General features: G+C 35.7%; 2 protein-coding genes across 9 annotated transcripts in view; both read right to left on the bottom strand.

Moving 5' to 3' along the window:
- LOC106063204 (uncharacterized) overlaps positions 1 to 19,062 on the bottom strand; it is a 61,159-nt gene extending 42,097 nt beyond the window's left edge. For 5 of the 8 annotated variants that reach the window (XR_008773725.1, XM_056004476.1, XM_056004477.1 and 2 more), the window contains exons 1-12: positions 18,912 to 19,062; positions 17,407 to 17,548; positions 15,414 to 15,506; positions 11,935 to 12,040; positions 11,277 to 11,379; positions 10,711 to 10,769; positions 9,929 to 10,063; positions 9,117 to 9,284; positions 3,470 to 3,639; positions 3,235 to 3,347; positions 1,107 to 1,284; positions 93 to 221 (exon numbers count right to left, since the gene is read on the bottom strand). Coding sequence is in view for 7 of the 8 variants with exons in the window: in XM_056004476.1 (XP_055860451.1) it covers positions 93 to 221; positions 1,107 to 1,284; positions 3,235 to 3,347; positions 3,470 to 3,639; positions 9,117 to 9,284; positions 9,929 to 10,063; positions 10,711 to 10,769; positions 11,277 to 11,379; positions 11,935 to 12,040; positions 15,414 to 15,506; positions 17,407 to 17,548; positions 18,912 to 19,017 (1,502 nt within the window). In the remaining variant the exon portion in view is untranslated. Of the gene's footprint in view, positions 1 to 92; positions 222 to 1,106; positions 1,285 to 3,234; positions 3,348 to 3,469; positions 3,640 to 9,116; positions 9,285 to 9,928; positions 10,064 to 10,690; positions 10,775 to 11,276; positions 11,380 to 11,934; positions 12,041 to 14,110; positions 14,155 to 14,471; positions 14,599 to 15,413; positions 15,507 to 17,406; positions 17,549 to 18,911 lie in introns of those variants that run through there. The other 3 variants (XM_056004479.1, XM_056004481.1, XM_056004482.1) reach the window with 3 other exon arrangements.
- A 3,470-nt stretch (positions 19,063 to 22,532) lies between these two features.
- The window catches only part of LOC106059714 (uncharacterized), a 121,501-nt gene continuing 118,394 nt past the window's right edge, over positions 22,533 to 25,639 (bottom strand). Inside the window, exon 53 of the mRNA XM_056004630.1 lies at positions 22,533 to 23,016. Coding sequence (XP_055860605.1) covers positions 22,701 to 23,016 — 316 coding nt within the window. The 3' untranslated portion in view covers positions 22,533 to 22,700. The remainder of the gene's footprint in view (positions 23,017 to 25,639) is intronic.

The following is a 25,639-nucleotide window of genomic DNA, read 5'->3' as shown; positions in this document are numbered from 1 at the left end:
TTACACATCACAAATTAAAGTTTATAAACCCAAAAACAATGGGAGTCAAATCAATGTTGGCATGGTCAATTAGGAGAGAAAGAGCTAAATACCTAGGGTTACTCTGTATTTCCCAGCTGATTGTAACAAACTCCAAAGAAAACTGCTCACAATCCAAGCAGGACATTGTTAGCAACATTGACAAATAAGGGTTAACATATTGCCAACAGTTTATTAAACATCTGAAAAAAAAGAATAATTAGATTAACAATAATATTAATAATTATTAATAGTTAATAACTATTATTTATGGAACATTTCCACTAAAGGTGCCTGCTCTAAATCATTGGCATATGATGACATGCCTACATTACCAATAACAGTGTCTTTGTAAATGCCAGGCCACCTTTCCAAATGAGAGGATACACTTAGCAAATCTTTTATAATAAACCAAATGTGTATAACTCTCTTGGTTTTTTATCTTTAACATTTTCCAACTAAATGGCTGATATCATAGATATTGAGTGGAGGGACCCAGGCTGAGCAGTAAAGCGCTTGACTTCCAAACCAGGGTCCGAGGTTCAAATCCTGGTGATGACTGGGATTTTTAATTTCAGGATCTTCGGGCGCCTCTGAGTCCACCCAACTCTAATGGGTACCTGACATTAGTTGGGGAAAAGTAAAAGCAGTTGGTCATTGTGCTGGCCACATGACACCCTCGTTAATCGTAGGCCACAGAATCAGATGACCTATACATCATCTGCCCTATAGACCACAAAGTCTGATAGGGGAACTTTACTTTTTTTTTTACTATAGATATTTAGTGTGAGACTTATTTCTGTTTAAAGGTATTGAAAGTTATGCACATTTTATATCAAGACATATTTTTCAATTATTTAATGGGATTTTAAAAATAATTTGTTTCTAATTTTTTTTTTTTAACTATCTTTCCTGAGGAAATTAACACCACTTTTTACATTCCAGGTGTTATTAGGTAACTGAGAAAGAAGCTTATTTCAACATCCTAAATGAAATTGCCTAATCAGTTTGTTTCTAATGCCATAAATTTAGGATAGGACCATCATCACTGCAGTTTGTTTATATGTAAACTAAATGTTCAGAATTACCTAATGCCAATGTTGGGTGCATACTGTGCAGCTTCATTTTTATTTGAAAATGTTACCAGCCTTTCAATTGTTCTTAAAAAGTGTTTGCAAGTCAATATATCCATAGCAGATATTTCAAGTAAAATTTTTACAGCAGTATTTGTGACCATCCAGCTCTTTTTTATGAGTAATATAAGCCCTGCATTGAAAGATGTAAATGAAGCAATTATGAAACATTAATTTAGATTACCAAGAAGCTGTCTTTAAGAAGAGAATATTTTGATAGTAAATGTTCTTAATTTGACTGGCTGGTTGTGTTATTGTAATGTACTGATACACTAGTGATCTATATTGTTGTGTTCTTGTAATGTACTCATAAACCAGTGATCTATATTGTTGTGTTATTGTAATGTACTGATACACTAAAGATCTATATATTGTGTTATTGTGATATACTCATAACCCAGTGATCTATATTGTTGTGTTATTGTAATGTACTTGTAACCCAGTGATCTATATTGTTGTGTTATTGTAATGTACTTATAACCCAGTACCTATATTGTTGTGTTTTGCAATGTACTCATAACCCAGTGACCTATATTGTTGTCAAGTCGAATGAATGGGATGGTGAAAGGTGCAAAGGTTAGTTCAAAGAATGGAGGGAGATATTAAAAGCCTTCAAGCCTGTATGTATGGACCATCTAGGAGTAGAGAGTCAGCAGTTACACTATAAAGAGATACACAATGAAGATATAAGTGTTTGTTCGTGTATACTAACCAACTATAACCAATATATAACAAGGTTACAAAGACAGTTTGTGTGGAAACACAAACTTGTTATAAAGACAGTTTGTGTGGAAACACAAACTTAAAATCGGCCCCCGAAGTGGTCCACCCAGGCAGGCTTCAATATTTTCAGAAAGAACATCCAAATAAAAATATATCAAAGACAAATGAGAGATAAGAATGGATAAAGAAGGTTGACAGATCTTGTGTAGTGCCCCAATGGTGCAGCAGATCAAAGGATAGGTGCAAGTGAATGCAAAGTTAGATGTGAACCTGGCCTAATTAGTTCCCTTTCAGACCTTGTGATCTATAGGGCAGATGATGTAAAGTTCATCTGTTTTTGTGGCCTACCGTTAACGAGGGTGTCATGTAGCAGCACAAAGACCAACTGCCTTTACTTTTCCCCAACTAATGGCAGGTACCCATTAGAGCTGGGTCCACTCAGAGGCGCCCAAGGATTCCCAAGTTGAAAATCCCAGTCTTCACCAGGATTCGAACCCGGGACCCTCGGTTCGGAAGCCAAGCGCTTTACCGAGCCTCTCCTGGTCTATACATAATGTAATTGTTTTGAAAGGGCCTAATCTTTCATTCGAATCCTCAAATACATTACATAAAAAAAAATTTTTGGAGAAAATGAAGTTTATAAGATTACTATTCGTTTTAATTTAGGTCTAACTTATAATGCATACTAATTAGCTTTTTCTATTTAAAAAACAGCTTGCATAACTGATTTTAAAAATTAGATTTTTCGCTTTCAGGAAAAAAAAAAGTAGCCGTTGCATCAGAAATTTGAATGGTCTAAAATATTGTGATGTCGGATTTTCAATATCTTTTCTAGTTTACGAGATCTAAGCGGGACGGACGGACAGACATTTCGCACAAAACTATTAGCGTCTTTTCCCCTTTTGGGGGCCGCTAAAAAGGGAAAAAAAAGCTGAACAAAAGGGGTGAAATGGTCAAGATTAGGATTTGATGAATGCAGAATAAGAGAGGAGGATCCTATACATGGAATTGAGATGCTACATAAGGATTTTAGGTATCACACATAAAGACCACATCACAAATGAGGAAAGGATTACAACTGTGATCAATTTTTCAAAAGCTTCCTTAGGCCTTTCTACAGGGGACACTGAAAAGAAGGAAAGGCAAACAAAAGAAGCAATGACACAGTCAAAGAATGGACAGGCCTGTCAATGAAAGAGACTTATCCTGGCAAAAGACAAGAGAAATGGAGAGAGATAGTCAACAGATTATGTGTGGGGCCCCAATGGTCAAAAGGGAAAGGGACAAGTAAAGGTGGAGAATGATATTTACATATATATACACAATAACAACATGTGGACATTTACATAGCTGTAATTACCTTCTGTGGGTATGCTATGACTGTAGTTTGTATTCTTTTCACTGGAGAATGTTTTATAATAAGAAACTATTTTACCGCAAATTTCATCATTATCAAAACAATGCCACTTGAATCTAGAAATTGCCAGAAATAGGTTTAGTTATTTTCAAATATTACTAAAATATTTCATAAAAGCTTCACACATTATTAAAATAGTGCCAACTCGAAAGCAACAATTATATTGCGACTGTGCTACCTTATTGTTTTAGAGCCAGCATATCCAAGTTCAGTAGATTCATATATATAGCTAGACAAGCCAGCATAAATATGTAGGTCATCCATAGGCCAAATAAAATTTTCTTCTTCAGGAGTAACTACTAGTTGAAAGGCATCTTTAACAACTGATGGGTTGACTGTCAAGAACCCCTATAAGCAGAAATATTAGGTGGAAATTTTTAAAAATTAAACAAAAGTACAAAAAAAAAATATGATAAAAAGTATAAATTGATGTTATCAATTATATGTATACACTTTCAACCTGCTATACCTCATAAAAATCAAAATGATTGCAAGAGACTTTTACAAGCCTATAAGTCTGTCTCAAGACTACGACTAGATTGGCACAGTAATAAGCTCAGTATTTAATTATCTTCTCTTAAAAATGAACATCTGTAACAAATAAGATGAGAATGTGTGTTATAGGTGCTCCTGTTTAAGAAAAAAAAAATGTAAGCAATAATTTCCTTTTTTTTTTTCAATACATTTGAATAAATCTGAAATTAATGCAATTTAAATTTCTAGTCCAGTGGTGGAGCAAAGATACAAAATATTACTATAAAAGTTTGAAAGCATTTATCTTTCTGAAATTGATCACATTCTTATAAAACTAATGCAGAGCTTACTAAATTAACATCATTAGGCTAATTGCTAAATGGGGGCATGATGGCTGAGTGGTAACCCAAACCGAGGAGTTCAAACGTGCTAAAATCCTGAAGACTTGGATTTTGAATTTTGGGAATTTTAAGGTGCCCCTGAGTCCACCCAACACTAATGAGTACCTGACATTAGTTGGGGAAAAAATAAAGGCAATTGGTTGTTGTGCTGGCCACATGACACTCTTGTTAACAGTGGGCCACAGAAACAGATGACCTTTACATCATCTGCTCTATAGACTACAAGGTCTGAAGGGGGAAGTTTACTACTTAATAACTGATAAATGGTGTAGGGATCTAAGTCAAGAAAAAATATGGAGTTATCAAAGAGGTGAATGAATGAAATGTAAATAATGAGTTATTGGATCCTAGGACTTTTTAAATGTAATTGCATAAACGTTTTCTGGTGTTTGTTCAATCTATAGTCTAAGTCCTTGACTCACGGCATTGACTCAGAACAGATGCAATGCAGCAATCTACAGTCTATGTCCTTGACTCAGAACAGATGCAATGCAGCAATCTATAGTCTCTGTCCCTGACTCAGAACAGATTCAATGCAGCAATCTACAGTCTATGTCCTTGACTCAGAACAGATGCAATGCAGCAATCTACAGTCTATGTCCTTGACTCAGAACAAATGCAATGCAGAAATCTACAGTCAGTCTATGTCCTTGACTCAGAACAGATGCAATGCAGCAATCTACAGTCTATGTCCTTGACTCAGAACAGATGCAATGCAGCAATCTATAGTCTATGTCCTTGACTCAGAACAAATGCAATGCAGCAATCTATAGTCTATGTCCTTGACTCAGACCAAATGCAATGCAGCAATCTATAGTCTATGTCCTTGACTCAGAACAGATGCAATGCAGCAATCTACAGTCTATGTCCTTGACTCAGAACAGATGCAATGCAGCAATCTATAGTCTATGTCCTTGACTCAGAACAGATTCAATGCAGCAATCTACAGTCTATGTCCTTGACTCAGAACAGATGCAATGCAGCAATCTACAGTCTATGTCCTTGACTCAGAACAGATGCAATGCAGCAATCTATAGTCTATGTCCTTGACTCAGAACAAATGCAATGCAGCAATCTATAGTCTATGTCCTTGACTCAGAACAAATGCAATGCAGCAATCTATAGTCTCTGTCCCTGACTCAGAACAGATTCAATGCAGCAATCTACAGTCTATGTCCTTGACTCAGAACAGATGCAATGCAGCAATCTATAGTCTCTGTCCCTGACTCAGAACAGATTCAATGCAGCAATCTACAGTCTATGTCCTTGACTCAGAACAGATGCAATGCAGCAATCTACAGTCTATGTCCTTGACTCAGAACAAATGCAATGCAGAAATCTACAGTCAGTCTATGTCCTTGACTCAGAACAGATGCAATGCAGCAATCTACAGTCTATGTCCTTGACTCAGAACAAATGCAATGCAGCAATCTATAGTCTATGTCCTTGACTCAGAACAAATGCAATGCAGCAATCTATAGTCTATGTCCTTGACTCAGACCAAATGCAATGCAGCAATCTATAGTCTCTGTCCCTGACTCAGAACAGATTCAATGCAGCAATCTACAGTCTATGTCCTTGACTCAGAACAGATGCAATGCAGCAATCTACAGTCTATGTCCTTGACTCAGAACAGATGCAATGCAGCAATCTATAGTCTATGTCCTTGACTCAGAACAAATGCAATGCAGCAATCTATAGTCTATGTCCTTGACTCAGAACAAATGCAATGCAGCAATCTATAGTCTATGTCCTTGACTCAGACCAAATGCAATGCAGCAATCTATAGTCTATGTCCTTGACTCAGAACAGATGCAATGCAGCAATCTATAGTCTATGTCCTTGACTCAGAACAAATGCAATGCAGCAATCTATAGTCTATGTCCTTGACTCAGAACAGATGCAATGCAGCAATCTACAGTCTATGTCCTTGGCTCAGAACAGATGCAATGCAGAAATCTACAGTCAGTCTATGTCCTTGACTCAGAACAGATGCAATGCAGCAATCTACAGTCTATGTCCTTGACTCAGAACAAATGCAATGCAGCAATCTACAGTCAGTCTATGTCCTTGACTAAGAACAGATGCAATGCAGCAATCTACAGTCTATGTCCTTGACTCAGAACTGATGCAATGCAGCAATCTATAGTCTATGTCTTTGACTCAGAACAAATGCAATGCAGCAATCTATAGTCTATGTCCTTGACTCAGAACAAATGCAATGCAGAAATCTATAGTCTATGTCCTTGACTCAGAACTGATGCAATGCAGCAATCTACAGTCTATGTCCTTGGCTCAGAACAGATGCAATGCAGAAATCTACAGTCAGTCTATGTCCTTGACTCAGAACAGATGCAATGCAGCAATCTACAGTCTATGTCCTTGACTCAGAACAAATGCAATGCAGCAATCTACAGTCAGTCTATGTCCTTGACTAAGAACAGATGCAATGCAGCAATCTATAGTCTATGTCCTTGACTCAGAACTGATGCAATGCAGCAATCTACAGTCTATGTCCTTGACTCAGAATAAATGCAATGCAGCAATCTATAGTCTATGTCTTTGACTCAGAACAAATGCAATGCAGCAATCTATAGTCTATGTCCTTGACTCAGAACAAATGCAATGCAGAAATCTACAGTCAGTCTATGTCCTTGACTCAGAACAGATGCAATGCAGCAATCTATAGTCTATGTCCTTGACTCAGAACAGATGCAATGCAGAAATCTACAGTCAGTCTATGTCCTTGACTCAGAACAGATGCAATGCAGCAATCTATAGTCTATGTCCTTGACTCAGAACAGATGCAATGCAGCAATCTCATGTCCTTGACTCAGAACAGATGTAATGCAGCAATCTATAGTCTATGTCCTTGACTCAGAACAAATGCAATGCAGCAATCTATAGTCTATGTCCTTGACTCAGAACAAATGCAATGCAGCAATCTACAGTCAGTCTATGTCCTTGACTCAGAACAGATGCAATGCAGCAATCTACAGTCTATGTCCTTGACTCAGAACTGATGCAATGCAGCAATCTACAGTCTATGTCCTTGACTCAGAATAAATGCAATGCAGCAATCTATAGTCTATGTCTTTGACTCAGAACAAATGCAATGCAGCAATCTATAGTCTATGTCCTTGACTCAGAACAAATGCAATGCAGAAATCTACAGTCAGTCTATGTCCTTGACTCAGAACAGATGCAATGCAGCAATCTATAGTCTATGTCCTTGACTCAGAACAGATGCAATGCAGAAATCTACAGTCAGTCTATGTCCTTGACTCAGAACAGATGCAATGCAGCAATCTATAGTCTATGTCCTTGACTCAGAACAAATGCAATGCAGCAATCTATAGTCTATGTCCTTGACTCAGAACAAATGCAATGCAGCAATCTACAGTCAGTCTATGTCCTTGACTCAGAACAGATGCAATGCAGCAATCTACAGTCTATGTCCTTGACTCAGAACTGATGCAATGCAGCAATCTACAGTCTATGTCCTTGACTCAGAATAAATGCAATGCAGCAATCTATAGTCTATGTCTTTGACTCAGAACAGATGCAATGCAGCAATCTATAGTCTATGTCCTTGACTCAGAACAGATGCAATGCAGCAATCTCATGTCCTTGACTCAGAACAGATGTAATGCAGCAATCTATTCTATTAAAATTACTTTAAAATTTGCTAACTGACCAAAAGGAAAAGATATAATCAGACAATGAATATATTTGCCTTGAGGTACTCAAATAATTCCAACTGGAGAAGAATGCTTATCAATAATTATTTCATTTTTTAGCGGCCCCCGAAAGGGGAAAAGACGCTATTAGTTTTGTGTGAAATGTCTCTCCGTCTGACCGTCTGTCCGTCCGTCCCGTTTAGATCTCGTAAACTAGAAAAGATATTGAAAATCGGACATCACAATATTTTAAACCACTCAAAGTTCTGATGCAACGGCTGCTTTTTTTTTTTCCTGAAAGCGAAAAATCTAATTTTTAAAATCAGTTATGCAAGCATTTTTTTAAAGAGAAAACGCTAATTAGTATGCATTATAAGTTAGACCTAATTTAAAACCAAAAGTAATCTTATAAACTTCATTTTCCTGAACATTTATTTTTATGGCGAAATGTTGTTTTTTTTTTGTTTTTTTTTTGAGGATTTGAATAAGAGATTGAGCCTTTTCAAAAAATTAGATCAATTATAAGACATCATTTAGGCCAGGGGAGGCGCGGTGGCTGAGCGGTAAAGCGCTTGGCTTCCGAACCAGGGGTCCCGGGTTCGAATCCTGGTAAAGACTGGGATTTTTAATTTTTGGAATCTTTGGCGCCTCTGAGTCCACTCAGCTCTAATGGGTACCTGACATTAGTTGGGGAAAAGTAATGGCGGTTGGTCTTTGTGCTAGCTACATGAAACCCTCGTTAACCGTAGGCAACAAAAACAGATGAACTTTACATCATCTGCCCTATAGACCACAAGGTCTGAAAGGGGAACTAGTTAGGCCACTTTCATCTATCCTTTGATTTGGTGGACCGTTGGGGCACTACACAAGATCTGTCAACCTTCTTTCTCCATTCTTATCTCTCATTTGTCTTTGATATAATTTCATTCGGATGTTCTTTCTGAAAATATTGAAGCCTGCCTGGGTGGACCACTTCGGTGGCCGATTTTGAGTTTGTGTTTCCACACAAACTGTCTTTTGTAACCTTGTTTTATATTATACATGCTAAAACTCATTTCTCGATTTAATTAAATAATAAAAAATTCCAAGATTTCTAGATTTCTAATAAATAAACTGAAATCAAGAAGTTAATCTAAAAATTCAAACAACGAAGTTGGTTTTTTTTTTGTTTTTTTAAACCATAGTTCAACTATTTTCTTCAAACAATGAGACCCAATATTTAAGCATTAAAAATGGCTAAAATAAAAAAAAATTACACAAGGCTACTTACACAGTAAGTGTGTTGAAGGTTTCTATGTGCCTCCTGTCTACTTAATTCTAAACAGATTCTATAGTATCCAGCAGGGAGAAGAAATGGCTGAATAGTAAAGCTGTTCAGATTTGTGGGAAAATTTAGATGTATCCCAGTAAAGTCTCTGGCCAAAATACTTAAATTTACCTTTTAAAAAAGAAAAGCCAAAGCAGTTAAAAGAAAGGCTTACATTGAATTAGTAACATTACAATATGTACCAGTATGAAACTGGCTGTATCTGTTAACAAAAAAATTCAAAACAAATATTATCATCATGTTTAAAACAAACAATTAAGCACTGCAAAATGAATGTAGGCATCTTATCTTGATCACATTGTCTACAGTTTTAAGATAAAAAGCTTAGAGTCTGCATTAGCTTTGTTATGTTTCTTTCAAAGAAAATTCCATTCCAAATGTTCATGCAACACACAAAATATGCAGGTTAAACAAATAAACTTAGAACATTTTTTTTTTAAATCTAGTAATTTCAACATTTATTCTTGTGCAAAAATAACACATTAAAATATTATTTTATCATTTCTGAGGAAACAGGCAGTTGCTATGAAATTGCATTTTCTCTATTTAACAATGCACATACATTTGGTTCAGTTTTGATAAGCAATTAATAATATTAACTATTGTAATAATTATTTTTCTTCCTATAATATATTAGTATTAATGATATTTTCCTGTAGATTGTACAGTTATATACAAACTGTTTCACAATTACTTTTTTAAAATAAATTCTCAAACTTATTTTCAAACATCTTTCTTTCAAGATTTGTTCACACCTTTCCAGCTTTACTTGATTGATAGCACCGAGAGGGAAAGCGCTTTTGGTTCTGAGTGACACTAAACAGTCTATCCATCTTCCACTGGCGGATGATACCTTGACTATTTGTGCAGTTCTTTAGTTTTGATTTAACCTTCAAAATGGAATAAAATAGCTGAATAGACAAGTGAATGTACTTGAAACATGGGGGAAAAAAAGGTTTTGCAGCAATTCCTTCTTAACACACAAAATTATCAATTAAATAATAAATTTGATTGTTTTCACTTTTATATACTCTACCAGCAGTACACACTGGCTACAACCATTGATTTCTTCTAAGGCTTTCTATTGTTTATTATGGCCGAACACCCCATTCTATTCTTTATTTATATTTTTTTTTATTTAATAAATGGAACACATTTTAACAATCAACCTAACATAATTTTTTAGCCTGTGAATTAGTGTATCTGAGATAATAAAATTTTACAGCCCAATCTCTCTCCCTTCTTTCTCTCTTTTTTGCTCTCTGGAATCGCTATTTTGTTCTTTTTTTACCTGCGCATCGTAATTTCAACAGACTATTGACATTATTTAGAAAGATCCGCTTTATAATGCACCCCTAACACATACTTTATCTCCCCCCCCCCGGAACAAAAAGTTTGTCCTTTGTAGACATTCCTATTCCCCTTTCTACATGTATGTTGGTATTAAGAGATCTATATGTCTGTTAACTAAAATTATAATTTTAAAAGGCCTTATAAAAAAAGTACTATTAAGCTACCTAAATAAGTCTCTGCTTACAATTATCAAGTCAGTGTTGTTCACTTGTACAAAATGTTTGATGGTATCTTCAGATGTTTCTACAGGCACAAAACAGAAAAATAGTTAACTGCATGAGCCTTTCGGATAATTTCTTTTTCCAAAACTTAAACATTTGTAAATTTAATTTGACATTTTCATTACTTAAAATATTTTAAACCAGCAATAATGACTATTAATTAACTGTAAAATTCTTTACATTAGTCAATAAGTCTTTGCAGAAATAGTTTTCATACAGCCACAATAGAAAGAAGAAACTTAAAAAGTAAACTTGTTTTACATATAGCCATTAAATGTTTCCATCATTGTCATACCTTCACCAATGACAGTAAATGTTTAGATCATTGTCATACCTTCACCAATGACAGTAAATGTTTAGATCATTGTCATACCTTCACCAATGACAGTAAATGTTTAGATCATTGTCATACCTTCACCAATGACAGTAAATGTTTAGATCATTGTCATACCTTCACCAATGACAGTAAATGTTTAGATCATTATCATACCTTCACCAATGACAGTAAATGTTTCCATCATTGTCTTACCTTCACCATTGATAGTAAATGTTTCCATAATTAGGCAGTCGGTGGCTGGAATGTAATATTCAGCTTGCACAACTTCCACATTAACCATGGCCATGTCCATACTCTAAACATAAGTACATACAGATACCAATTAGCTTAAATCCACTATATACAATTTTAAAATATTATAGATTCAGTACAGTAAATAATTAATTAGTATACACTCTACTGAGTCTGCTTTTTTTAATATTTTTTTTTTATGAAGGCAGCATTTTTTTTTTTTTTGCAATGCTTAGTTTGCGAGTTGATTGCCTCATTCTAAAAAAAGAATAAGTAAATGACATTTTTACAGCCTAGGTTTCCACAGTACTTGTGGAAAATTTTCTTTCTTCTCTTTCACTATTTCCAATCTGTATGTATATCTTAACAGATTTTACATTCCAGCTTTACACTTGATGTTCCTAAAAGGAACTGTAACTTATAATTATTTTGGCATAGATTTTTTATTTGAAAGGTTATATATATATATACGTGTGTTTGATTTTCATTACTTTTTCAAAATAAAGACAGAATTTTATATGAAATATTTAAGGAAAACAAATTGCTAAATATCTACAGTCAAAAACATTTGAGTTTTTTTCTAAAAAAAGAAATTTACAAAAAAGAAATGTAACCTTACTTTTTCAAACTCACTCTGTTTGTTGTTAACTCCGCCCCAAACAATAACAGCTAATATAACATAATGGCCGGGATTCCTTAAAATGAATGCAAACTTGCGAACATTGCTATATAGGGAAAAGAAAAAAGCATTTCAACAAAGATCTAATTGTTTTAAAGTAAAATATAATTATAAAGTTAACTATACATTTTTTATGCAGTATAATATAATTGCAAAAAGAAATTATTGAAGAAAATTTTATTCTGTTTTACAAAAATGCTGTAGATCTAGATATAATCAAAAGAAATACCTAGTATCTTTAAAAAAAATACCTATATAGCCTCTTTGTCTATTCTACTACTGCAAGATCTATATTGATAGAAATCTGATAAGTTACAAATACTTTTACAAACTAGATCAAGACCATTGTTTCACAAACTGTGTTTCCGCAGAACACTAAGCCTGAATAGGTATAAAAGTAAGTAAAGTTACCCTTTCAGACCTTGTGATCTATAAGACAGATAAAATATTAAGTCCATCTGTTTCTTTGGCCAATAGTTAACAAGCAGGGTGTCATGTGGCCAGCAAAAGGCCCACTGCCTTTACTTTCCCCAACAAAAGTCAGGTACCCATTAGAGTTGGGTGGACTCAGTGGCCCCTAGAAATTCCAAAATTCAAAATCCAAGTCTTCAATCCAAAGACCCCAGGTTCAGAAGCCAAGTGCTTAACCACTAATCACCATTTCCCCAAGTCAAAACATAGGAGATCAAAAACTATATATTAGTTAAAATAAAACTAAACAAAGCAGGGCCGATCTTAGGCTACTGCAACCTATGCGGCCACAGTGGACCCCGCAAATTCTAAGTATAAATTATTAAATTAAATCATTTTAACTTATTGTTAAAGGGTTCCTGGAATTGTCCTGAAATTATAAAATATATAAGAAAAAGTCATGAAAATCTCCTGAAATTATTAAAATCTTCTCAAAACTGATGAAAATCTACTTAAAACAGACAAAATAGTTATTTCGGGGTGTTGCTAATCCTACTCGCTATTAAATTAAAAAAACGGTATTGTAAGCTTTCATTTAATAAAAATGTAATAGTAAGCCGAATTTTATCCAAAACAAGAAGTTCAAATACTTAATTTACTTAAATAGTCACTGGCATACAAATATAGATCTAAATCTATCTCGACCTCTTAAAAAAAACATCAAAAGCGATATATTTTGCTAGTCGATAGTAAATCTAAAAGGCAGATCTGAATGTTTATCGGCTTTTTGTTGGAAAACTACTATCTAATGTAGATGGCTCGTAAAGTTAATTTGACAGTGATTTTGCACTTAGTAAAGTTTAAATAAAATGCAAAAGACGAATTTATTTTCTAATAGAAAGTCTTAATTTTCACTTATTATCCTTATCACAACCAAAATTAGGCCCCACGCAATCACTTTTGCATAGGGCCCCACAATCTGTAGGATCGGCCCTGAAACAAAGTAGGCCTATATTGGAGTAATATAAACTATTTTTTTAGACCTCACATGAAACAAATCCTATAATAAGTAAATTAAAAGTAAATTTTTCTCACAATAATAAAACAAGCAATATTATATAATATAAAAAATACTTTAAAAAAAACAACAAAGCTTAATATATTGATAATATGGAGAGCACCATTCAAGCGCTGTCATATATCTCAATATTGCAAGGTGAAGGTTTATCTACCTCTTTTCTATATAAAACAAAATTACCACTAATTGATTAATTTTTTTTATTAATTCAAATGTTGCCATCAACAAGGAATAATGGTGCAAAATATCAAAATTGATCAGAGAATGGGAAGTGGGATTTTTTAAAAGTCTAAAAGAATCCACTGAGTGTGTTAATATAAGCTCTGTAATTATTATAATAATCTAATAATGGATTTTATAAGCTCTTCTCTGTCAATGAAAAAAAAAATATATAGCATTACTTTACTATTAACTAAAGTAACTAAGATTTCAATTCCAATTATAAACAAAGATCAGTCATTAAATGATTATTTTCAAGTGTGGCAAAAGGAGGAAATTTTATGCAATCTCATATAATACATCTAGATCTATTTAATTCTTCATAGATCTAGAAAATTCTAGATCTAGAACTATAACTATAACCAATCTGATACTGAGGCAATATTATGATTTAACACACGAACTCACACTTAAATTATGCATCGGCATATATCTAGATCTAAGTGAAAAGTAAGTGTCATGCAAGCAATGCAGTCATAGACTAGATCACCCACTCTCTAGATCTAAATCTAGACATACTAGACATAGACGACATAGATCTAGGCCGTAGTAGTAGCCTACTTGAATTAGTCAATTAGAACGAGGTCTGGTTATCCGATGTGTTTGACCAGTAGCCTAGTGCTACTAGTAGTAGCAGGCCTAGATCTAGATCTAGATTAGATCTAGAGTCCTAAGAGTCTAGATCTATATAGGTCTAGTACCTATACCTATATGATATATCTAGTACTGGACTTTTTTTTTTTTTCAGAATAGAAAATAAGATGACAACCTCAGTGCTTAGTTAGGCTTAGACTAAGCCTTAAAATTATTGCAGCTTATAGTCAGTGAACAGTGGTGTTCGAAAAATTATGTCTGGTTTTAGTGTTTAAATGTGAAATCTGTTGCTTAGAGTTATTGACGATATGTGACGTGAACATTTGTAATTCACATTTTGAAAGAACTTTGTCAAGTTTGTGACACTTTGCGACAACTTTCTTACTTTGACGATTTTGTCGTTCATCAACTCACGCGCACACTAGATCTACTACTTCACTACCCACAGTCACTCAATTAATTAACTGCGACAGTTTTTGAGTTACTGTGCAGTGTTGGGTGCGTTGTGGCAAACAATGAAACATAAGCAAAAAAAAAAAAAAAATAGTGCGTCAAAAAACAAAACAAAAAAAACAAAAAAAAACTTATATACATTATTAGATCTAGATTAAAGATTAATCTCTATCATTAAACCCTGAACCCATTGTAATGGACCAGTAAGGATAAAAATATTTTTACTTTTAGCATCCTATGGTGCAGCCTATATAGGCTTATACGGTGCTTTTTTTTTAAAATACGATGACAATACCAATAAAAAGAAATACATATCAATATAGAAAGAGTCTAGATCTATTTAATAAATAACCGTGGTAGCCTATATATCGAATGGAAAGAAAGGAATTGTAAAGATTGTTAAATTTCTCAAATTGTGTCCTTATATCGGCGTGACAATAAGAAAGAAAAAAGCTTTATAATTGTACAAGAGAAAGTTCTTTTTTCGAACCCCACTTACTGTATTGTAATTTCGTTTGCACTACTATTCCTTTATAAGAATTGTAGGCCTATACGTTCTTCATATTTATTATTTAACGTTATATATATATATATAAAGAGAGAGAGAGAGAGAGAAGAGAGAGAGACAGAGAGAGAGAGAGAGATTTGACAGTGAGTTACTTACTTATACTTGCAAGAGTCAGATTGGGAGACAACATACAAAGGTCTTTTTGATTCTTCGGAGTCTTCTGTTAGTAAACATTCATGTAGCACTCGCCTATACAAAAAGAGTAATATATATTCGTAATAAATGTTAAATGTTAATTACAATTAGTACATTCATTTTTTGTTCCCTGCGGTATTCTGTACCCTAGAACATGTTTCTTTCTGAGGTGAGCGAAATGACAGTAGATACGATTCTTTAACCAGTCAGGGGGTCTGGGAAGTGCCAGGAATTATTTCCTGAATTTAGAAAATGTATTGTTACGTATTTCTGAATCTTCTGTATTAGTTGGCACATAAATAAAAACACAGCAAAGAACTTGACGACTAAACTTTCAGTTTCATATAACTTTAATGACTATTAACTCTAACAATTCGTTACTTGAACATGTAGCGTAGAAGACTGTACAATATCTGTCAGTTTACAGTTAGCTATACTTCGTTGCAATACATCTCTTCACTTCGTTGCAATTCATCTCTTCTCAACTTTCCTCGAGCCGTATTCCACAGAACAGACCAACGACACACTTCCCAGTGTCGCTCCAGGTCTCCTAAAGCTGAACCAAGTCGTACTCAAGTCTACCGAATCAGAGCCGCACACGTCTTACATCGACTGTATCGACTGTAACGGCTCAAGTCCACTGTAGTTCGCTGTATAGACTTTAACTTTAACGACAGTAGTCCACTCCAGTTAACTCTACCCTAGTTAACTTGCATCGAGTCGTACACATTTCTCTTCCACAGAGCCGCACACGTCTTACACCGTCTGTATCGACTGTAACGGCTCACTCACGACTCCATACGACTGACTTTCACATTAACTTTCTGGCTTATATAGAGTCCCTAATCGCTTCTCCAAAGTTGCACAAACACTCCTAGTATCCTCTGGAATAACATGTCAGGAAACGTCACATCCTGTCTTTATTTATACACGTAGATTCCAGAAAACACTCGCTGCAGTGTCATCAAGTCGGGGCCACACGTAGTGACCTTTATCTGTCACTGTTCATTAGTAACTGTCCCCCTACTTAGATCTGTTCGTCCCCTGGAACAACACGTGTGGACACGTCACATCCTGTCTTTGTTTATACATGTAGATTCCAGGGAACACTAGCTGCTGTGTCATCTCGCCGGGGTCATACGTTGACCTCTACCTATCACTGTTCATTTGTAACAGTATTTAAAGAGGTGTCTACAGCGCAATATCCTGATATTCTTCAACCAAAATATAGAATGTGTACATTGCAGAATTTTCCCTGGCTACACAACCGCAGCTGCGACCTACAGTTTTACCACATCGAGCGCAGACATAACCATTTTCCGCAGGTAGTCGATTTAGGTTTTCTTGTCGCCGTCTACGTCGTTCCTATGCAGTGGATTTGCTTTTGGCCTTAAAAGTGATCACCACATGTCTTGTTCCGAAGCCACCGTAGCCAGGTGTCTTCTTGAACAATATCACCAAAGATGCTTGCGCTCCATCATGGACACACGGTTGCAATTTAAGAAAGCACTACAAACAGCTATGTCCTTGCGAACGCCGGTACGCATAGTATAGATGGACTTCTTATAGTTCGGCAGTTACGCTGGGCAGGGCATGTAACTCGTATGGGGACTATGAAATGCCAAAAGCAATACTTTTGATGAGCTGAAAGGGGGTCGACGTAACAGAGAAAGGCTTCAATTAAAGACCATATATATATATATACACGCGTGTGTGGAAAGAGAAAACGGAAAAATATTGCCACCCAACCCTACCCCCCCCCCCCTTTTGAAAAAATCCTGGCTACGCAATGATGCAACAATTATTTTTCAAAAAATATTACACATTTTTATTTGTAGATATTACACATTTTTATTTTTAGAAAAAAAAAAGTTCATATGCTATACCTTGTCTTTTACAGTAGACCGTATAATACTCATTCTCTAAATATGCAAGATTAAAATCCAACACTTACGTTTCAAGTCCGACTCTATACTGCAGGGTAACCAAGAAGTTTTCCATTGTTTTATTCTGTATTACATCGTCTAAGTACCAAATGTAGAATACAAATGTGTCCCCAATCTGCCCTGATCTTCGCTCAGCAGTTAGAAAAAAATCTGGGGATTTGTAAAGAGACATGATGATGTTAGAAAAAAGAAAGCAAGAGAAGAAAAAGAAAGGAGGGCGATAGCTAGTAAGAAATTACTTTTTGGGTAGAGTTCAGCTCATGTTTCTAGCTCCAAACTACTCTTAGGGCAATATTTTTGCAGATATAAAACTAGTCGTGAGGTATCGCCTGTTGCCTTGATGGTTCCGGCCGGGTTCGAATCTTACATATCCCTGTCCCCTGCTGTTTAGGCTAGGCTTTAATAATAAGTAATTCTGAAGGAACATCCGAAACATGTAAATGGAGAAAAAGTCTATAAATAGCACACTTGTTTTATGTATCTGGTGTACAGAACACGGATGTATTGATATTTTTTAAGGCATTAAATAGTTTTTGTCCCGTAGAATCACATTTCTAAGATGTATTCATTATTTGGAAACAGTGATCTTTCACTATGATGACATTGCTGAATTGTTTATTTCAATAACTGTTACGACGTTCCTCTTTTTTTTTTTTTCGTTTTCGTTAGGTGTCATTACATCTCCCTCTCATTTCTACCTCCTGCATTCTTTTTTTTTTCCCCTTTTTTTTTACGATGTTGTGATGCTTAAATAATGCAAACCGTATAGTAATAATAATCAGGGCCGGCCTTAGGCCCATTTAACCGATTGCTCCAACTGGGACCCGCGCCTGGCAGGGGCCCAGCAAATTAACATTAAACATAATCACAATCACTCTTATCTTATATGATACAGACGTTACTTCAAAAAAGAAGATGATTACGCCCTACGCGTCATGCATTTAGTCATGCCTGTTAACCTAAACTCCGCCAAGTCACTGGTTTTCCTGGCTAGCTCAGGCAACCCACTCTATGCTCTAATAGCGATAGAGAAGAAGGGACTTTAGTACAAATTTGTCCTAGCATATGGAACGAGGAATGTGCCTTTATCTTTGTGTCTTTCTGGGTATTTTATTAAATTTTGTTTAACGTTTGTCAATGGTTTTTAAAGATGAAGGACTTAGAGGGTTAATATAATTAGTGTAGACCTATTGTACGATTGACTTTACTTAAATTAACCTACTGGCGCCTATTCGTTTGAGGTGCTTCCTATGCATATTCTATAACAAATGTTGGTATAATGATCTAATTAATAGTAATAGTTGTTTATGTCGAAAAAAAAAAAAGAAGATGAGGCCTCGCAAACATCCTTTGAATCGGGTCCCGCAATTCGCACGGCCGGCCCTGATAATAATCAATCAAACAAAGATTAGTGTGATTAGCATTTAGAGTGAACATTTCCAATGCTATAGTCAAGTAATTTTTTTAAACAAAGGCAAAAGGTTCAATTAGAAATGAAAGTATAACGTTGTACTTTTATGACAAGCTGGCTCTGTTGACGGCGTGTCCAGGACTACAACGCTAGTCATCAAGAGCTTTACCCACAGAATTATCTGTAATAGGTTTAGATCTAGTTTCATTTTACACTGAAATTAAAAAGCTTATAATGAAAAATTGACACAGCTCTTTCTTCAACTTGATTTTATAAAATAAAAAAAATAACAAACCGGAAGAACACTTTTCCGGTAATTCCCATTCAACGTGCGCAATGATGACATATTGTTGTGGACGGTCGTAGCACCAAACCCTGGTAGACAACTAAACTGCTGGTAGACAACTAAACCGCTGGTAGACAACTAAACTGCTGGTAGACAACTAAACTGCTGGTAGACAACTAAACCGCTGGTAGACAACTAAACTGCTGGTAGACAACTAAACTGATGTAGGCGTATTGGATCTTAACTAATAAACTGGAAATGACTTGAGTAACCTCTTAGTGAACACTACTAAATATAGCTTGGCCAAATCAAGTTTATATGAAAAGAAGTGAATATGAGAATAAATGGGGGCTACTAAGCTTAAGTAATGGGCCCCTAATATTTTTAACAAAGTTCCATAAAGCCACTTTTATTTTTCATTCTTGCATCACCATAAATCTCTTTAAACAGAAATATATATACCATAACAATAAATGGAGTTTTTGATACACAAGCTCGTTGACGATCCTCCCTCCACCCACCTGGCGCCGCAATGTACTGTCACATTACGTTTCACACTAACTCACACTCCCTCGCTTCTCAAATGTCTTCATAGTACGGTTCTGGTTCATCTCTTTACACACTTTCTCGTGTAACTCTGGAGCAGTGGGAGCTCTATTGCAGAGAGACAACCTCGTCCAAAATATAACGCAGATTAAGATTGCCTTCGCTTTAATGGTAAAGTAGCTAACCAATTTTTGTTTTTGCTTTTCTTTTTTTTTTTTTTTTTTTTTTTGCTTTTCTTCCAGAGCTGAGGCCAATGCTTTTTTGTGCTGGCCATATTTTTGTTGATCACAATCTGTCTCCTCATAGTATAATGTCTTCCCAGTAGTCAACATCAATGTCCACTGCTTTGAGGTACATTTGAGATTACATCCACATATCGGAGGTAGGGACAACCAGATTTCTGGAGCCGGTCCAAACTCACCTTACAGCTCGCAAACTTCAATTTCCTTGCCAAGCGTACGACAAGGCTGACATGACCTTGGCATTCAGTTTATTTCGCTAGCGGATTTTTTTTTTAAAGAATTTAAGATACATATTGTTAATTTTTTGTTGTGATAAAGTCCATTTCGAGGCTCACTTCTTCTCCAATTACCGAAAAAATCTACTCTACCTGAGTTGAGCACTCAATGATGTAGGAGCCGTTTGCAAAGATCTAGCTTAATTAACATTAACCCACTTTTGCTTGCTCAGTTAACTCGGCCATCTCTGGGCATTAATAGGTATCTTAAAAATTAGAGAAGTTTTTTTTAGCGGTCTCCTAAAAGGGGAAATGACGCTATTAGTTTTGTGTGTAATGTCTTTTCGTCCGTCCGACCGTCCCGTTTAGATCTCGTAAATCAGAAAAGATAGTGAAAACCGACATCATAATATTTTAAACCATTCAAAGTTCTGATGCAACGGCTACTTTTTTTCTTTTTTGAAAGCGAAAAATCTAATTATTAAAATCATTTATGCAAGCAGTTTTTTTTATAAAAAAATACACCATTTTTACAACTATTCACTATTAATTGGAATAAACACTGGAGGCTCTTTAGTAAGGGTAATCATAGGTTACCATATTTTAAACACATTTATGCAAATGGTTTTAGATTTTTAGTCAAAAAAATATTTATTTTCAGTACATTTGTATTGCTAAGCTAAGTAAGTTCTGTTATACTAACATACTAACATTTACATACAAAAAAGTGTTTATTTTTTTTAAAGAGAAAAAATCTATATAGCATGCATATAAGTTGGACATAACTTAAAACAACAATTAATAAGTAGTTTTTCATATTATAGCTATAGAACAATAGACAATACCATTTTTTACGTGACTCTTTACAAAACAATTAGATCAATTAGATATTCATTATAAGTTAGGCCAGGTTCACATAGGTTCATATCTAACTTCACATTCACTTTCACCTATACTTTGGTCTGTTGAACAGCTGGAGCACCACACAAGATCTGTCAACCTTCTTTCTCCATTCTTCTCTGTCATTTGTCTATGATAGAATTTCATTCTGATGTTCTTTCTGAAAATATTGAAACCTGCCTGGAAGGACCACTTCGATAGCCGATTTTGAGTTTGTTGTGTTTCCACACAAACTGTCTTTGTAACCTTGTTTTAAAAAAAAGAGTACTACGTCCTGTGCGTACCCATGTGTCATCAGTGGAATCATTAACCTAATATCTTAAAGTTATACATTGTTTTGTTTTTTGTCACCTATGTAAAGCTTTGTCCTCTTTCTGTGTCTAAGTCATTTTCCTGGCGGACTAAAAGAAATCTCGTTCCGTGTCCTTATGGAACTAGGGAAGAAATAGAACTTATACGAATTCTTCCTAGCATATGGAATAAGAAATGTGCCTTTTATCTCTGTGTCTTTTAGGTTGTTCTGTGTTTTAGTATTGTAAGCTATGGTTCAGTGTTTAAAGTATTACTGTTACTTTTTAGTCTTTGGTCCTAGAGTGACAATGACATAGTATCCTAATGCGGTGGAACAAGTGATTATATCTTTCTTCCGTAGTGCCATTAGAGAATAGAATGGGTTGACTGAATCGGCCAGGAAAATCAACGACTTGGCAGAGTTTAAGTCATTGATTATCATGCATAACTTATTCCCTAGTGCCATTAGAGAATGTAATGGGTTGCCTGAATCAGCCAGGAAAACCAACGACTTGGAAGAGTTTAAGTCATTGATTATCATGCATGAACAAATGAAATGCGTATGTCGTAATTATCTATTTCTTTTAGGTAACGTTTGCATTTCAATTGTTCCTGGCTGATTCAGCAACCCATTCCATTCTCTAATGCCATCCCTAGATGCATTCAAATTAATTCTATTACACTGCAGATTTTTTTTTAATTTTTGGTTAGTCCAACAAGTATTTAGTTTCTGTATAGCTAAAAGTTTTGTGTTGATAAAAAACGTTCCTGGAGCTTATCAGCCATACTGTACCGATAACTGAGTTATTTATTATATGTAAAGTTTCTTTCAATTTATTGATAGGTTACCTAAACTTTGCTTTTTATTTTTACGTAGCCTAAATCTAATATAGATTACATCTATATTCTAAATCTAGAATAGTTCTACATCTAGAAGTAGATCTGCATCTAGACTATATCTTAAGAGTTCTAAATCAGAAGTTTAGATCGATCTAGATATCTATAGGTATAATAAAATTACACAATGTAGCTCTGACCCAATGGCTTAAGTTGTCGCTACATCGAACTAACGGCGCCAAAGTATGAGTTCGATACCCAGATTGAGTAAAATGTTTAAAAATGTATTTTGTTTATATTTTATTTTATTTTATTTTTATTTGTACAATGGAGGTATTGTCTTTTTAAAATGTATTTCTTGAATGTTTTTCTTGTTAAAAATTACAACTGAAGTCAGTGATACATTTTCTAATATTTTTAATTCACAATAATATTTTACAAATTGTATCTGTATATCATAAATTGCACAATTATTTCTAAAGAATCTAGAGGTCTGTACCTGACAAAATAACATTGTAGAGTGTTAAGAACCTTCTAATCTTCTTGTACACATTATTAATTAAAATAATAAAATCTACTTTTTCTTTGAACTGTCTAATTTTTTTTGTTCTTTATCCTTTTCATCTGTATTTTTTTCATCTTTTTTCTTTTCATCTTTATTCTTTTTATCTTTATTCTTATCATCTTTATTCTTTTCATCTGTATTCTTTTCATCTTTATTCTTTTCGCTGAGGGAATTCATATAGTTGATCAGTTGACCATATCCAATGGAGTTTGGTGAAAGACTTATGTAATCGTTATCAAGGGAATCATCTTCCTCCTCCTCTTCTTTATCCTGTTGTTCCTTTGTATCCTCTAGATCTGTTTTTTCCAGTTTCTGAGCCTGGTACCTGTAGAGAAACATTGTTGGACATTACTACAAGTTTACATAGGTGTATACCTTATTTACGGCGGCGTCATTTAAGCTTGGCCCTCCCCACCCCCTTCCCCCCAAAAAATCTCCCATCAGAAACGCTGCATAGATCCATTTAAGCGCCATTTTTTCCATCATTGACATAGACACCGACGAAAACATTTCTTAGCAGGCCGCCTCTAGAAATGACAGCGAGAGACTTCTCGCGAAGAACGCGGGACACTCGAAGCCCAAAAGGAAAGCCCTTGTCGAAGACAGGCGCAGACGAAGAAAAAAATAAAATAAAAAAAGACCCTTAACCGGACAGCGGTTTTGCCTGCATTAGTGTGGCCGAATTCGCAAATCACAACTGGGTTTGCGTGATCCTGTTAAATGCAACAATCCTCCTTAATCTTCGGAATCGAAAACAATGCCTAATTTTTGCTTTGTAGAGTCGAAATAAAATCTGTGTACTGTGGAGGGTTTCACGATATCTTATCTTATCTATCGATAAACTAAACAATGTCAAGTTGAACTTCAATATTTTCAACTAAATATAAGCTACAAATGGAATTTGATTCTGCCGTGCTGAAAAGTGCACGCAAATAATCGCATATCTTCGAACAAAAAATCATAGCTTATGAACACGTCCTTGATTTTGTACAACGGATACACCAAATTGTAGTTTTTCCACTCTTAATAAAACTCTAATAAAACATTTCAGTAGCAACGTCGTCAAAGATTTCAAAAGCTCGCCTTAAGCCTAAAATTCTAGAGAAACATATTCTAAATTTACAACCTTTCAAATACTAGCAAAATTTCAGAACTATAAACGACCGTTCACCAGCATGAATTTTTATTTTTCCAGAAACCATACATTTCAAATGCTAATTTTGATATATATCTATTTAATGGTATGGTAATGTCTCTGAAAATATTGTTGTAACTCTAGGTTAGGCACTCAACGAATAGGCATGCAACTCAACACAGTTTAACAGGAAATAATAGTTGTGTTTATTCACTAGGGTAAACACATAACAGAACATGATGATTCATCCTTCAGCTTCCTCAGAGTCTCACTACTAAGTATACCAGTCCTTTGCTACTTAACCCGAATGTGGACCAACGACAGCCTTCCCCGCTTCGCTCCAGGTCCCTACTACAACCTTCAGACAGCATCAAAAGCTGGCTTCTTCTTAGTTTCCCAAACATTCAGACTCTTCACAATCCCTGATGCACTGTTCTTCTCTCCATTCTAGTCTCTTCCTGTTTACGTTCACTAGTGCGCTAGTGCGCACCTCAAGCACTGGTGCAAGGCAGGGTTACAACACTACCCCCACCTTAGTCTTTTCGTCCCGAAAAGAAATATGTTCACGGTTGATCAGTGCAGGTGGAGGTCGGTCAGTGGGAGTCACAGATTGCATGGACCGTGCTCCCCACAAAGCGATCCACACTGCTCTCTGCAGGTGCCGTTTTCTCCTTCTCCAGTTGATCTGCCTTTGGTTAAGGGGGCGTCGTTTTCGTTGTCTGGCCTTTCTCTCAATCAGCACCGACGGCAGCTTCATGTCAGGAAGAGAGGCAGTGGATGTCATGGCGGTGGTCATCAAGACCATTGGTCTTACACATTGCTCCAGCACGCTTTATTGATGCACCGTAGGCCCCCAGGAGGCCAGGTTGTCAAACACGGCATAATCTTCAAGCGTGTCCGAAAGACATGTCTGTGGGGCACGTGGGCAACGTCCTATGTGCACAAGTTCATCAGCTGCAGGGTTCTTCTGACCACCTTCAAGGCCTCTCTCGCTGGTGAAAACAGAAGTATCGAAGTCCACTGGTTTCAGACCCTGTTGATGGGTTTCTTGACATTTGCACTCCCTTCGTGAAGCACCGCATGTACAGTTGTTGCTTACCGCCTGAATGCAACAATCAAAATTCAAGTTCCACTCGTAGGTAGATCGACAGGGGTCCTTAAGGTCCAAAGTGACAGGCTCTAACGCAGGCTTAAAGTTGTCCTGCTCTGTCCGGGTCGTTGTGGCACTCAAAGCTGGTACAGCAAAAGTTTCAGTCCCGTAGCAGACTACTTCTATTGCTTCAACTGTCTTTTTCTGTTCATCTGCGTTTTTCTTGTTAACATTGACGCATTCTTTGTAACTATCAGTACAGCCACAGTCTTGAATGAGTAACGGTTCATTGTTGTTGAATGATGGACTCCTCTCTCTTACTGGATTGATCTGGCCTTGCACGTTACGTATCAGTTTGTCCATAGAATGATTCATCGAATCCTGGAAAGTACAAAGTTCACATAACCAGTTTTGTATGGTGTTCAGCACCTCACCAATATCTGGTTCTATCTCAAACAGGTATGTTTCCGGATCCTCCCCTTCATCAACAAGGGCCTGCCAAAGACTGGCTCTCATTTTTTCTTTGTCACAGAAGATCCTCAGCTCCGTCTCGGAGCTCCTCTTTTAACTGTTTACATCTAAGTTCATCTAGCTTCCTAAGCGTTGTCATTCTTATCCTTTTGTTGAGCTGCCTAAATCCCACTTCTGACACCAATTGTTGTAACTCTAGGTTAGGCACTCAACGAATAGGCATGCAACTCAACACAGTTTAACAGGAAATAA

This window comes from Biomphalaria glabrata, chromosome 11, assembly GCF_947242115.1.
Source record: "Biomphalaria glabrata chromosome 11, xgBioGlab47.1, whole genome shotgun sequence".
In the NCBI taxonomy this organism is placed as follows: Eukaryota; Metazoa; Mollusca; class Gastropoda; family Planorbidae; genus Biomphalaria; species Biomphalaria glabrata.
Note: the sequence above shows the minus strand (reverse complement) of the source record. Positions and strands in the feature narration are given on the sequence as shown.